This window comes from Typopeltis vanoorti, chromosome 3 (assembly GCF_054136105.1).
Source record: "Typopeltis vanoorti isolate ZY-2024b chromosome 3, IOZ_Tvanoo_1.0, whole genome shotgun sequence".
NCBI classification, from domain to species: domain Eukaryota; kingdom Metazoa; phylum Arthropoda; class Arachnida; order Uropygi; family Thelyphonidae; genus Typopeltis; species Typopeltis vanoorti.
In genome coordinates this window covers 101,595,257-101,609,307 of record NC_143551.1, presented here as the reverse complement: position 1 = coordinate 101,609,307, position 14,051 = coordinate 101,595,257, and the positions used below count along the sequence as shown (strand labels likewise).

General features: G+C 35.2%; 1 protein-coding gene across 1 annotated transcript in view; it reads left to right on the top strand.

The window, feature by feature from the left end:
- Positions 1 to 14,051, top strand: part of LOC150108428 (histone lysine demethylase PHF8-like) — a 391,806-nt gene that overhangs the window by 305,248 nt on the left and 72,507 nt on the right. The window contains exon 17 of the mRNA XM_090415841.1: positions 3,823 to 3,912. Within this exon, the coding sequence (XP_090271967.1) occupies positions 3,823 to 3,912 (90 nt within the window). The remainder of the gene's footprint in view (positions 1 to 3,822; positions 3,913 to 14,051) is intronic.

Below are 14,051 nucleotides of genomic sequence, written 5' to 3'. Positions count from 1 at the left end.
AGAATGATTTTAAGGAATGCCGACAGTAGGGAGGTAACCAAATCAGTCGAAATAGTGGAATTATTATGTGAACACTTTGCAAGAGTATATCATCCATGTGATGATATTGCAGGAATGAGGGAACCAATAGCTTATACAGGAACTGAGGTAAATGAAATGGAGGTAAATAGCATATTACAGAGCCTTAATGTGAATACATCTGTGGGATTGAATTGTATACCAGCTCAAGTTTTATGTTGTGAAGCAGCAAAGGAATTGTCAGTGCCCTTGACCACATTGTCTAATCTAAGCCTGAGCTGTGGGTTAGTCCTGAGGGAATGGAAAGAGGGGGAAATAGTTCCATTGCTTAAAGGAGTCTCCAAGACTGATGTAGCAAACTACCGACCAATCAGCTTATCAGGAGATGTTGTCAAAGTATTCTTGGTCAAGAGCAAAATACAGGAATGGGTAGAGAAATGGGATACTGTATGAGAGCAGCATGGTTTTGTGAAGGGCAGATCATGCCTCAGTAACTTGCTCACGTTTTATAATACAATGACAGCTGAGTTGGATAAAGGTAATGGATTTACAGTGAGACTACTGGGCTTTGCAAAGGCCTTTGAATTCTAATCAGTAAACTGCAGCACATGGGAATGGATATAGGTTTGGTGAGATGGATAGGAGGGTGGTTGATGGAGAGATATCAGAGGGTAGTTTATTCAGGAGTAGAATCCAAAAGAAGGTGTGTGACTATTGGCATGCTGCAGAGTTCTGTTCTTGGACCACTGCTATTTAATTTGTTCATTAATGATATATGAAAGGATCTGAGAGGAACTGATCAGTTATTTGCTGATGATGCAAAGTTGGGTCCAGCAATAGTTAATATATGCGATGTCAAATTTTGCAGGGTGATTTGGATAGATTGACAAAATAAGATTGGGAAAAGAAGAATGGATGGCAGTTTAATGTGGTAAAGTGCAAGGTTATGCATTTTGGGGTGAAAAGATTACCAGCGTTATACCATATTGGCAGAACTGTATTCTGGGATTTTGAAGAAGCCAGAGACTTGGGAGCGTTAGTGGATATGGATTAAAGTTTAGGGGGCACATAGCAAAAGTGGCTTAAACAGCTCATCAGATCACTTAGTTACTGAAGAATACTTTGACGAGCAGAGACAAGCAGGTTATTGTTCCTCTTTATCGAGCCTTGATAAGACCCTATCTTGAATACTGCGCACAGATCTGGGTGACAGGGTTTCTTGGTGATGGGGAGGAGGTGAAGAGGATCCAGAGGCAAGTGACCAAGATGGTAGCAGGTCTATGGAATGTACCTTACGAGAACAGGTTGAAGATTTGTGGGTTACAGAAACTGGTTGATAGGCAGAAAAGGGGTGATATGATTGAGACATTCAAGTCTATGGTGTTCTTACAAGATTAATTCAGAGGAAATTTTTCAGAACAGGTGTGGTTGTGGGAGATCTAGGGGCCATCCATGGAAACTGAGTAAGAGTGTAGTTAGCAAGGGTTTTAGAACTAGGTATTTTGCTTGGAGAGTGGTGAATGAGTGGAATAGGTTGCCAGAGTCTGTTGTGGGTGTCATGACTGTGAATGTTTACAAAGCATAGTATGATAGATACTGTGTAAACGCCAAATAGTTCTTGACATAATGTGTAGCCCCTCCCCTTTGATGAGTCTAAGGAATCCTTGGAGTTGTCCATAATAATAATAATAATCTCAGTAGTTTCTCGTATGCCATTTCTTAACTCAGTGTTCTGCATGCAGGTTCCCATAATGATTATTTGCTCTGTGCTAATTTGTCAATGCATGCTGTCTGCAAGAGTTTCTGAAAAGTAAGGTAATGCTTTTTTTTTTTCTTTTTTTCTTTTTTCTTAATAATAGTGAAAGGGAATGAAATAAAACACTATGGACTGATAGACTGGTTAATAATTCAAAAAGACCACCATTGCAGTGTGGCACAATTGTCACCTCACAGCTAATTGAAGTTGCAAGGTGGTGGCTACCGTGTGAGTGTCATCCAAAACAGGTGTCCATGAGGTTATTTGTTTTTTGCAAGCAAATGGGGGGGGGGCTTCTCACCATGAACTGGTTGCTTGCTGTGTATGGCAAAAAGGTGATGTCAAAAGGGGCCATCCATGGAAACTCTTACTCAGTTTATTTAAAGGGACTATGGTGACATAGAAGGTAGGCATCGAGCAAGCAGGTTTTCATCAAGCAAGACAGAAAAAAACATTTTGGGCATTAAGAGTATCATTCTTGAAGACCAGCATATGAAACTGCATGAAATTTCACAAGTGGTGAACTTGAGTAAGTCTGCTGTTTACAAAATTGTTCACAATGTACTTGGCTTTCAAAAGGTGTGTGCTGCCACTGGGTGCCCTGACAATTGTCAGAGGAGCACAAGGCAACACACATGGGGATGTGTCTGGAGAATCTGTTGCACTACAGCTACAAAGGTGAGGATCTTCTTGCTAGCCTAGTCACGAGAGACAAAACGTGGGTTCATCACTTTATCCCACAAGACTCCACAACCTGGAAACATCCACAATCTTCTGTGCACAAAAAGATCAAAAACTGTTCCCACAGTCCAAAAAGGCATGGCCATAGTGTTTTGAAATCACCAATGTGATCCCAGATCTTCTTGCCGAAGGGAGGAACAATCAATGCAGAGCTTTACCATGCAATTGGACAAACTGAAATCTAACATTTGATGCAAACGACCAGGATACCTCACTCACATAACTCACAAAAGTCATGATTTTGGTGCACAGCAACACTACTCCACACACACTGCATGCACACTCATGAGTGATTGCATTGTAATCATTGTGAAACTCTGCCACATCCCCTCCCTTACATCCCAGACTTAGTGCCTACCCCCCACCCCCAAGAAACACCTTTCCAGAAGGCATTTCTCTAAAGATGAGGAAAGTCAGCAGACAGTGCAATGTTAGTTTCTAGGTGTGGACACAAATTTCTTCAGTACCAGTATTGATAAACTGATCTATCGTTGTAACAAGTGAATCAAGAAATTTGAATTTCTTGATGCAGTAAGTGAAGACTAGGTTCACTTATTTCTTAGTGTATAATTTTGACTTCTATTATTAACATCTCTTTTTGCATCCTTTGTCTCTTACTACTAACCTTGTTATATATTTTGTTTTGTTAAATTTTATCTCACTCCTTGTAACTTCAAATACGCTACCTTCCTTACCCTTGCCTTCGTGCTGAATTCTTGCTGTGTGCAATTCTTCTGCTATCATCAACAGTTCCTACCTCCATAAATACACAATATCCCTTAGTGTTATCCCTCTAACAGTATCCTTCCCAATTGACCATGTCACTAATCCGTTGCATTTTTTTCCCAGCTTAATCAACCAAAATTTCTAACTGTATTGTTATTCTTGATGCTTCTAGCATTTTAACATTCATGAATTGCTTTAACACCTTAGGCCTACAGGTACCCTTACATTTTAATGTGTTCACTTTTTAATAACAGTTACATCATATGTATGCTGTCTTGCTCACTCATATTGAATTTCCCTAAACATTTGCATCTTGAATCTTGTTGTGCTTGGTGCTGTTGACTACACTATAACATTAAAATAAAGCTTGTAAAAATACACAGCTCAAATAAACAGTGGATACTGATTAAACTATATTATAAATTGAATCTAATAATTTACACAGTTTTACTGATTTATAAAATGAAACATATTTTTCTAGACAACTTATTTTTCATGCCTAGCTTTGTTTAATAAACTTTCTACATGATTTATTATAGAAGAAATTTAATTTAATCTTAAGTTATAATTGAATTTTTCAGTTTACTTAGGACTTGAAGCATCAGACAACGAGGTTCATGTATTTAAGCCAAGAGGAAGAGCGCGGCGTGATGAGCCATGGAATCCAAAAGGTAAAGTTTGCTGATTAAAATTTTAGAAAAAACTAATTTTAGAAAAGGATCAACTTTACATGCTGCATTAATTAAAGATGAGACCATCATGTTAGGAGCATCATTGGAAAAGAGGTGGATCTAGGAAAGAGATTAAAGAAATATCATGTTGACATGATTGATGTTACTGAGATGAAGATGAAGACAAATAGTAGAATAATAAATAACAATAATAATGAAATAAAGAAATAATAATTATAAGATGTCATATTTTATAACTTAATTGCCATAGTAAATACAAAAAAAAAAATAAATAAAATAAAATGAAATCACCTCAGTGCATTAAACATTGTGAAACAAAGAAATTTATAACTGCTACATATTTCATTATGAAATTGTTAATGCTCATGTGAAAAAGAACTTGAACCCAAAATGGTGGTGTGCACATTGTTGACTGAAGTGGAAGTTGCACTGCTGTATTTCTGAGCATATGCAAAAGAAAAGAGGAAGTTAATAGACATTACTAAGCATTCAGCTTCAGGAGGAAAAGAGAACACAGCAAAAGGGAAATTGGTGAAGTTCTGCATTTGCAATATGTGAAGATTAAACAGAAATTAGAAGAAAGGTTGGAAATGGAAGACTGAGAGAGAAAATCCTTTCAGTGAAGTTTATTGTAGTCATTAATCCATATAGAATTTATTCAGTTAAAATTGAAAGAAACTATAAATTGTTTGCAAGTTTGAGTCATAACGTTTTATTTTGAATTATCAGTCTAAAAGATGATTTGTAACTACTGATATGGTTTTAGTTATTTCTTCAATGGCATATGCAGAGACTTTCACATGGGCTATAAATTCATTCTAAAGGGATGAAACTGTTGTTGAGGTTTTAGTAAGTTATTCATTGGAGCTTGAAATTTTTGAAATTGAAACTGAAATTTATCAAGACTGAAGAAATGGTACAAATGATAACATATTACAATAGTGAAGCTTATTTACAGCAATACAAGTAATAATGGAACATAGAACCAATACTATATATGAGGAGATACCCAAAAATGACCAGAATCTGAATTTGGCGTGTGCACATTTTCTAGTTATGGATAATGTTGCTAGACACCTGAATATGCAATTTTCTGCACTGGGCTGGCAAGTGGCATCATCCTGTGTGAACTGGTTTGTTGTTCTGGCTGCATTTTTGTTAGTGCTTACAAGCAAGTTTGGCGATTTTGTGATAACTCACCACAGGAACAGAGAGTATGCTTAAAATTTTGTTTTCTTTTGGATAAAACTGCAACTGAAACTATTGTCATGCTTTGGCAAGCCTTTAAGAACAATGGTTTAGGTAAAACACAGGTCCACGATGGTTTTCCCATTTAAAAAATGGCAACTTGTTAATAGGCAGAAATTATGAAAATATCGAAAAGGTTTGCCAGGCAATCGATGAAGATCATTGAAAGACCATTGAGCTAGTTTCTGAATTGACAAATTTGTCATGGAGTTCATGCCAGCAAATTTTAACAGATTTGTAGGTGAAACGTGTATCTGCTAAATTTGGGCCTTGTTTGCTCACAGAGGATAAAAAATAAAAATTACGTGAATGTTGTCACGATTTGAGGGAGCAAGTTCTTAATGACTAGAACTTTCTTTCAAAAGTTGTGACCTGGGATCGGTCTTGGTGATACAGTTATGATCCAGAAACAAAACAAGCATCAAGCCATTGGAAACATGCAAATTCACCAAGACCCAAGAAGGCATGTCAAGTTTGATCTAACGTCTAGACAATGTTGATTTTTATGTGAATGAAATTGTACACAAAGAATTTGTTTCTAATGGACAAACAGTAAACCAAAATTTTTATCTCACTGTTTTGAGAAAAAAACAACATGGTGGTTGTTCCCCTACTCACTCAATTTCTCTCCGTGTGACTCTTTTTTTTTTTTTTTATTCCCACAGATAAAGAAAACCATGAAAGGGCAGCGATTCATTGACGTAGTAAAAGAAAAGTTGCTGGAGGACATAAACAGTATTCCAGTTGAACAGTTCCAAACTGTTTTCAGGCAGTGGAAAAAATGTTATTTATAATTGTTGAAGTATAATATCACCACTTGGAACAGTAATGCAGAGAGTGATATGTTAAGGAAAAGACATGATAATAAATGCAGAAAGGAAATATAAGGAACTGTACAACTTGTGTAACCAATGGCTGTAGCTGTACTGGTTACTAGAAAAATTTAGCTGATACAGTCACTACAAATCAAATGACACTGTATCTGTGAGGACTCACATAATATTATACTTAGTTATAATATGTTAGTGATAATTAGACATAATTTATAAATTACAGAATTACAGTGATCTCTTATAATATATGTTGAAAATAAAAGTCAACATTATGTTGTCCCATGAGGTAATTTTTCAATCTTTTTCTGAAAGCATATTCTGCGGAGTGACTATTTGGCAGTTCATTTATAGCTGATTGCTGCTAGGTATTCAAAGGATTTGTGAAAAATTTATTTTCTTGTCTTGGGAACTATAAGCAATTTCCCAAGCTACAGCATAAACCACAATCTACATTATATATAGAAAAATTTGCAGCGTTATTTCTTATATATACATAGTCTTGTGATAAATACTGTAGCAACTTCCACATACCCATGTGCCACCCACAGAACTCGTCGAGCTTGGTTTCATAGTAGCATTGTGTGCAGCCAAAATTCGCATGTTTATCAGTAGAGAATTGTTTAGTTGTATGGGTTAACATACAGTGGGGAGATTATTATTAGCCACCTGTTCTTTTCAGCATCTAAAAACAGTCGGGATCAGTAGGATGTTTGTGTATCGGACTGTTAACCATTATAACAATACAGAAGATGTATCTGACCACCAAAGAATAGATCGAACTTGCTGTGTTAGGTTGCAACAGCTTGTGAGGGCTGTGAAGGCATGCCTCCACCATAATCCTGTGAGAATGCCAAAAGAAATGTCACAAGCGATTAATGTTTTGCAGAGAACAGTGTCATGTGCTAACTCAGATTGGGACTTCTGGAAGTCCCAGTCTGATGACCTGGAGATGAGAGCCTATCGTCGTTCCTAACATCACAACTTATGCTGCAAAGGATGATAAAATCAAGGGCACTTCTCTGGCAGTACATGAACAACAGACACAGAGATATCCTCTTCACAGATGAGAAGATTTTCACTATTGAAGAGTCGTTTAACTTCCAGAATAATCGGATATATGTCCTAGATGGTTGCACAGCATAGCACCCAGGATTCAGAAGTCATCTCCCTGCATCAGTGATGGTTTGGTGTGTGTGTGGGGGGGGGGGGATATCAAGGGTATCCAGGTTTCGTTTTTGCGAGACAGGGATTAAAACCTCTGCCAAAGTGTATGGGAAGACACCGTTATTGCAAGACACTGTGCTATAACCTGTGGTATGGCCCTGAACAACACCTTGTTTCATGGTAGCCACTGGACCTTCCAACAGGACTCAGCTCCTGCACACAAGGCAAATGTGCCTGACCACATATCATTATTTGATTAGCTATCTGGAAGTCCCAATCTAAATCCGTTGGACTTCAAACTTTGGTTGGAGCTAGAGAGAGAGAGTGGCCTGCAAGAAATGACATGCCAGCATCACCATTCTGAAGGTGGATTTGGAGCGAGCAGTGACAGCATTTCCGTTGGATGTTGTGCATGCTGCCATTGATATGTGGCCCCCACAGACTTCAGGCATGCGTGAAAGCAAAAGGGGACACATTTTGAACGTTGAGTGCTGCTATATTCATGTTATACATGTTGTTTGGATGGGCTGAAAGCTGTAAACGATTTACTGATAGATTAAAAGTTTATGCACTGTTCATGTTATAACAGTATTTATGGCTTGACTATGTAATATTCAACAATAAAGATAGAGTTTCTGTATTGGCAAAATATTATGAATGGCAAACAGGTCATTGGTTTAATATGTGAAGTCTGTAATGGCTGTAGCTCTAATCTTGAAGAGTCGTTTCAGTGTATATTAATGCCGTATCATTAGTGAACGATATCATTTTGCCAAAAAGTCTGTATGTGCAGAGATCATTAACATATATTAAAAATAAATAGACCCCCTAGTACTAAACCTTGCAGGACTCTGTATTTTATTATTTTTGTTGTGCTATTGAAGGTGCTATAGCTAGTATATTGTTTTCTATTATTCAAATAGGATTTGAACTAATCATTGGTATCTCTTCTAATGCCATTATCTGGACATTTTCAGAAGTAATAAGTCACGATGCCCATAGTCAAATGTTTTAGATATATCAAGAAAAATGGCTCCTGTGTACATTCCTTTATTTATTCCACTATAAACTGTTTTATGGAACTCCAATAGCACTTTTTCCATACTGAATTGAGATCTGAATCTATATTGTTTAGGAGCATAAAAGAATATGGAATTTAGGTAGCTGTTTAGCCTTTTTTTTTTAATTTTTTTATTAGAATTTCACTAACTTTTGAGGCTGTAGATAATATAGATATTCGTCTGTAATTTTTATTTCATTTCTGTTACCTCCTTTAAATAATGGAAGAACTGAAGCATTCTTGAAGAGTTCTATAAATTTCCCATGTTCCTAAGATTTATTAATAATATATGTAAAGAACTTTAGCTTATGTTTAAATATAATACATAATTTTTTGACATTTAATGATCACTTCCATTTTTTCCTCTTTTTTTTTTTAGTCCAATTACTACACCCTTTACCACATCCTCATTTACTGTATATAGATACGTTGAATTCTTAATCCACAGAAGATGACTCACGTACTTTAATCCTGTCTATAGGATCAAATTCACATAATGCCATAGTTTATAAAGGAGTTATTCATTTTGTTAAGTACAGCAGTGACATCATTGCCATCTGGGAATTCTCTTGTTTTCTGCTTTGTATTACTAATTATCATGTTAACCGACCTCCATTCTTTACTTTTATCATTCATACAAGAAAGAAATTTTGTTAAGAGATAGCATTTTTTTGCATACTTTATTTTTTTCCTTTAAGCATTTAGCGAAATTTTTATAATCATGTTCAAACATTAAATTGTAGGGATTCTTCCTATACTTATAATAATTTTCTTTCATCCTTATCATATTTTTTAGTTCATCAGTAATTCTTTTATGATATTGCAGTTTGCTATCTGATATTTAATCATTTTGATAAATTCCTCATATGACTGATTTACATCTAACCGATCATTTTGAAGCAGTTGATAATTTTTATGTAATTTTCAAATTTATTATAATTGATGCTAATTTTGAATTTTTCATGACTACCTGCACAGCTCATATCATAACTATTAGTTAATGATAGATTCAACAGTATCGAATAATGATCTATTATTTTGCTAAAATAGGTTGCAGAGGAATACCTCATAGGCCATTTTGTTCCTTATGAATATGTGATTAATGCAACTTATTGAGTTGTTTTATTCTCTCATGTTGCCATCTATGTATTGCAAGAAACTCATATGAAGATAATAAATTTTTATATTCTTCAATTTTGTTGTTATTCGTATATAAATCCAAATGTATATCCCCCCCCCCTAGCATTACATTATCACATTTTAAGGTCTTTAGAACATTATTTAGTTCTGTTAGAAATATATCAACAGGGCCATCATGCGTACAGTATATAGCAAACATGAGTGTATTCATTACTGTGTTATAAATCATCACAGTTTTAGTACTGTGCATATTTGAGTTCAGTTTATGAAAGCGAATATTATTTTTCCTAGCATACAGAATTAATCTGCCTGAATGAATATAATCACAACAGTCATAATTAACAAGAGGATATCGATCAATATCAAGTGGTTTGATGCATATTTCACTTAACATTAGTAAAAATTTGGCCTTAATGACCTAATATTTACATGATATAAGTTGACATTCTTAAATGAATTTGAAATAGTATCAAAAACGTTTTTTACAGAAGTTAGATTATACAGTTTTTTTAAAGTTGACAGTTTCACCAAGATCTAGGATATTCATAAATCCATTTGGGTCAGCATTGGTCCAGTTGTTCAGATTTGGATTATTAGATTTTACTACCTTCTTTGACAGCATTTGCTGAAGTCGTCAGCTGTTTTTATCTATATCACTTTTGTGTTGTTGTCCTTTCTCATGAACAACTGTATCACTTGTTCTCTTTTGCTTTGCTTGATAAAGAAGTTGCATATTAAGTTTGGTCGAGTGGGTCATTTATATAGATGGGCATGAATGTACAAGAGAACTGGCATTGCCTCTGACGAAGTGGTTCAATCTAAGTCATCTCTGGCTTTAACTGTTCATTATGCTGTTGGACTGTATTAAGCTTCCTGTGATTTGCTAATAGAAAGTGGAGTAAGTTCTTGGAGTGTTTTGGATGAAGACTAGGAATCACAGATTTTAGAATGAAGAAGTGTTCAGCTAAATCCTATAATAATTTTGCTCATTATTATAGGGCAAAGCAGTTTCTGCATTATATTTTCTCTCCTATATGAAGGAAAATATACATTGATAGGATGACAACTGTTGACTTACATAATTGAAGGTGGCCATGTACGAGGAAGTGATTTTCATAAGATTTCTTGTTGTGATCTGAAGAATATATTGGCACTTGTGTAGTTAAGTTATGCTGAGTTTATATTGTATGTATTTTTAATTTACAAAAATAAAATTTTTGTTAATTAAAAATTTTTGAATACCTTTGGTATAAATGTTTTCTGAATACTCATTCTCTTAATAAGTAAAATCATTGGGTTAATTTAAGAGGACAAGTTATATATGCGATATCCTTGGATAGAAATCTCTGTTTTGATTTGTTTTAGTTAAGCTTCCTGTGATTTAGTTTCAGATGTTTTCTTTTTATTTTGAAACTAAAGAGTTAGGCCACTTGGAATGGAGGAAGTAATTTACTAATAGTGCACATAACAGGATTACATGGCCCCTATACCCCCACACAAAACCATGATAAACTAGCATTTTATATGTGAAAACAATAGTACTGAATGAAACTATTGAAAAAATGTTGAATGAAATTAATGAAAAAGTGTAATCACCATGAGCAGCACAAAGTGCAAGCAAGAAGGGTGACTAGTACGGTAAGGAAGGCCAAATCAGACATCCCAAACAGGCCAAAGTAAATCCAGTGTTTTCATTATGTAGCAAGTAAGAGGGGAAAATGACTATGGTGGAATGACTTTAAACAATGCTCATGGTAGGAAAGTGACTAAACCAAAAGAAATAGTTGAGTTGCTGATGTAACTGATGTTACAGAGATGCATAGCATCATTGACATAGATGAACAGGAGGTGTTCAGTATAGTAAAAAATGAATGTGAACACAGTAGTGGGACTGGATAGTATATCAGCCCATGTTCTATGTGAATTTGCAAGAGACCTGGCATTGCCTATGATGAAGTGGTTCAATCTAAGTCATCTCTGGCAAGCTTCCAAGGGAGTGAAAAGAGGGTAAGATTTACCCTCTTTCCACTTTACACCATTACATAAAGTTGGCTCCAAGACAGAGGTAGCATACTACAGATCAATTACTATATCGGGAGTGGTTAAATATTGGAAAAGTTGGTGAAAGATAAAATACTGTTGTATTTTACCTTTACCTGCAATCAGAGTATCGCATCACTATCCAACTACCTTTCAGTAGTTGGATAGTGATGCAATACTCCATAGTGGGCAGTGTGGCTTTGTAAAAAGTAGGTGGTAGGTCCTGTCTTAATAACTTATTCGCATTTTATAATCAAGTGACAGCAGAATTGGATAAAGGTAATGACTATACCATGATACTGCTTAACTTTGCCAAGACATTTGACAGAATACCACATGGAAAACTATTACAAAAACTGGAAAAGATGGGGAATGGCTATGGGGCTGGCTGACTGACAGACACCAGAGAGTAGTATATGGTGGAGTGGAGTACCTCGGGGTTTGGTACCAGGGCCACTGTCTTTAATTTATATATCAGTGACATAGAGAAAGATTTAAGAGGGGATATTCAGTTGTTTGCTGATGATTCAAAACTGGGGAGAGCAATAGTTGATAAAGGCAATGTAGATATTCTGCAGGATGATTTACATAAATTGGCATTGTGGGCAAAAGGATAATGATTGCAAATTTAATGTTGCAAAATATAAGGTTATGCACTTCGGGTTGAAAAGGTTGTATATGGTGTATCATATGGATGGTATTGGTTTGCAAGAAATTGATGAAGCTAAGAACTTGGGAATAATGATGAACAAAGAGTTAAAGTTTAGAGAGCATACTGCAAAATATGGTAAAATAGCTCAATGAATTACTTGGACATTGAAAAACGAGTAAAGATAAGAAAGTTATTATCCCTCTTTATAAGGCTATGATTCGGCCACATCTTTACTGCGCACATATTTGGTCACCTGGGTTTCTTGGAGACCAGGATGTTGATCAAAAAGATTCAGAGATGAGTGACCAAGATGGTGACAGGGCTATGGAATATTCCCTATGAGTATAGGTTGAAGGTTTGTGGGTTACGAAGTTTAGTTGATAGATGGAAAAGAGGGGGACATGGTAGAAACTTTTAGCATACTAAAGGAGTTTTATAAAATTGATGCAAGTGAAATTTTTTAATATATGACAAATAGCCAGAGAACTAGGGGCTATCCATGGAAGTTGTGTAAGTGTGATTAGTAGGGGTGTGGGATCAGATTTTTTGTGTGGTGAGTGGAATAGATTGCCAGAATTGGTTGTGAGTTCCCTGATGGTGAATAGATTCAAGGAGAAGTATGACAGGATTTGTGTGTATGATGGTTGATTTGGTTCTCCTGCAGTGAGTCTCCGGACTCTATGGAGATGTCATAATTAATAATAATAATAATAATAATAATTCGAGAATGGCTGTTTTGTAAACTTAAGCTGAATGTTTTTATTTGTGCAGACAGCTTGTTAACTTTTAAGATAGAAAATAGGAATTCCCATCTGATGTTTCAAAACTTAAGTTGAGTTAGAAAACTGATCTTGTTGCATATTACAAATGTTATATTAATAGGTTACTAAAAATGATATTTATCTTTGCTTTGTAAAATTAGTTGATTTATTCATAAGGGCAAAATGGTGAAAATTGTTCTTTGTTGTCGTTGCTACTTCTTATACCTCATCAAAAGTAGCAATGTACATAATCAGAAGTAATGTACATAATACCTAAGAATGTGTTTTCATAGAAATTGTTTGTCAAACGTTTTGCTGATTACATGCTCACTCAAATGACAGCAACATATTTTTTCTGCAAGATTTATTAATGCCATTATTCACTATGCTATGAGAGAAAAATCTAGCCCTTCCTTTCTTTGACTGCATTCATTCTTAACCTTCTTGGATGTCATCTCATCCTCCCCTCCATTGAATGAAAAATTCCATCTACTAGTATCCTGTATGATCCTTGCAGAAATTTGTAAGTGTATATCATATCACCTCACTTTCATCTGTTTGCTAGCATCTGCAGTCCACCAATTCTCAGTCTCTCTCTCCTCATAATCTACATTTCATAGTCCAATATTATCTTTAACACTTTCCTTTGCATCTTTTCTACTGTATCTCCATCACCTTGGAAACACAAGGTGACCAGATTAGCACACAATAGGCCAGGTGAGGTCCTATTAAAGTCTTGTAAAGAGGCAAAATTACTTTCTTATTCTTATATGGAAGCGTTTGTTTCACCATTGCAATTATCCTCTGGGTTGTATTTGCAATATTTGCTATGTAGTCCTTGAGCTTCAAACTTCCTATGTATTAAAACTTAAAAACTCCAAGATCCCTAGCCTTGGCAGTTTCTTCTAGCATAATCTCACCAATATAAACAGCATATGTTATCTCACATCAATAAATGTAAAGTTGTACATCAAAAGTGTTTAGCTTTATATTTATTAACACTGAAATGATAGTCCTTTTCACAACCCATACTAAAATTTAATGGAATGAATACAGCACGAAGAGAAATAATTAAACATCAGATTTAATTGTTTCAGTATTTTGTCTCTGTTGCAAAGACATCTTCAGGAATACAATAAAAAAAAAATTTTTTAAATTCTAATAGCATGCACAAAAACATAACAAGAGGAAGAAAATAGACTACTTAAAATCTAAAGTGC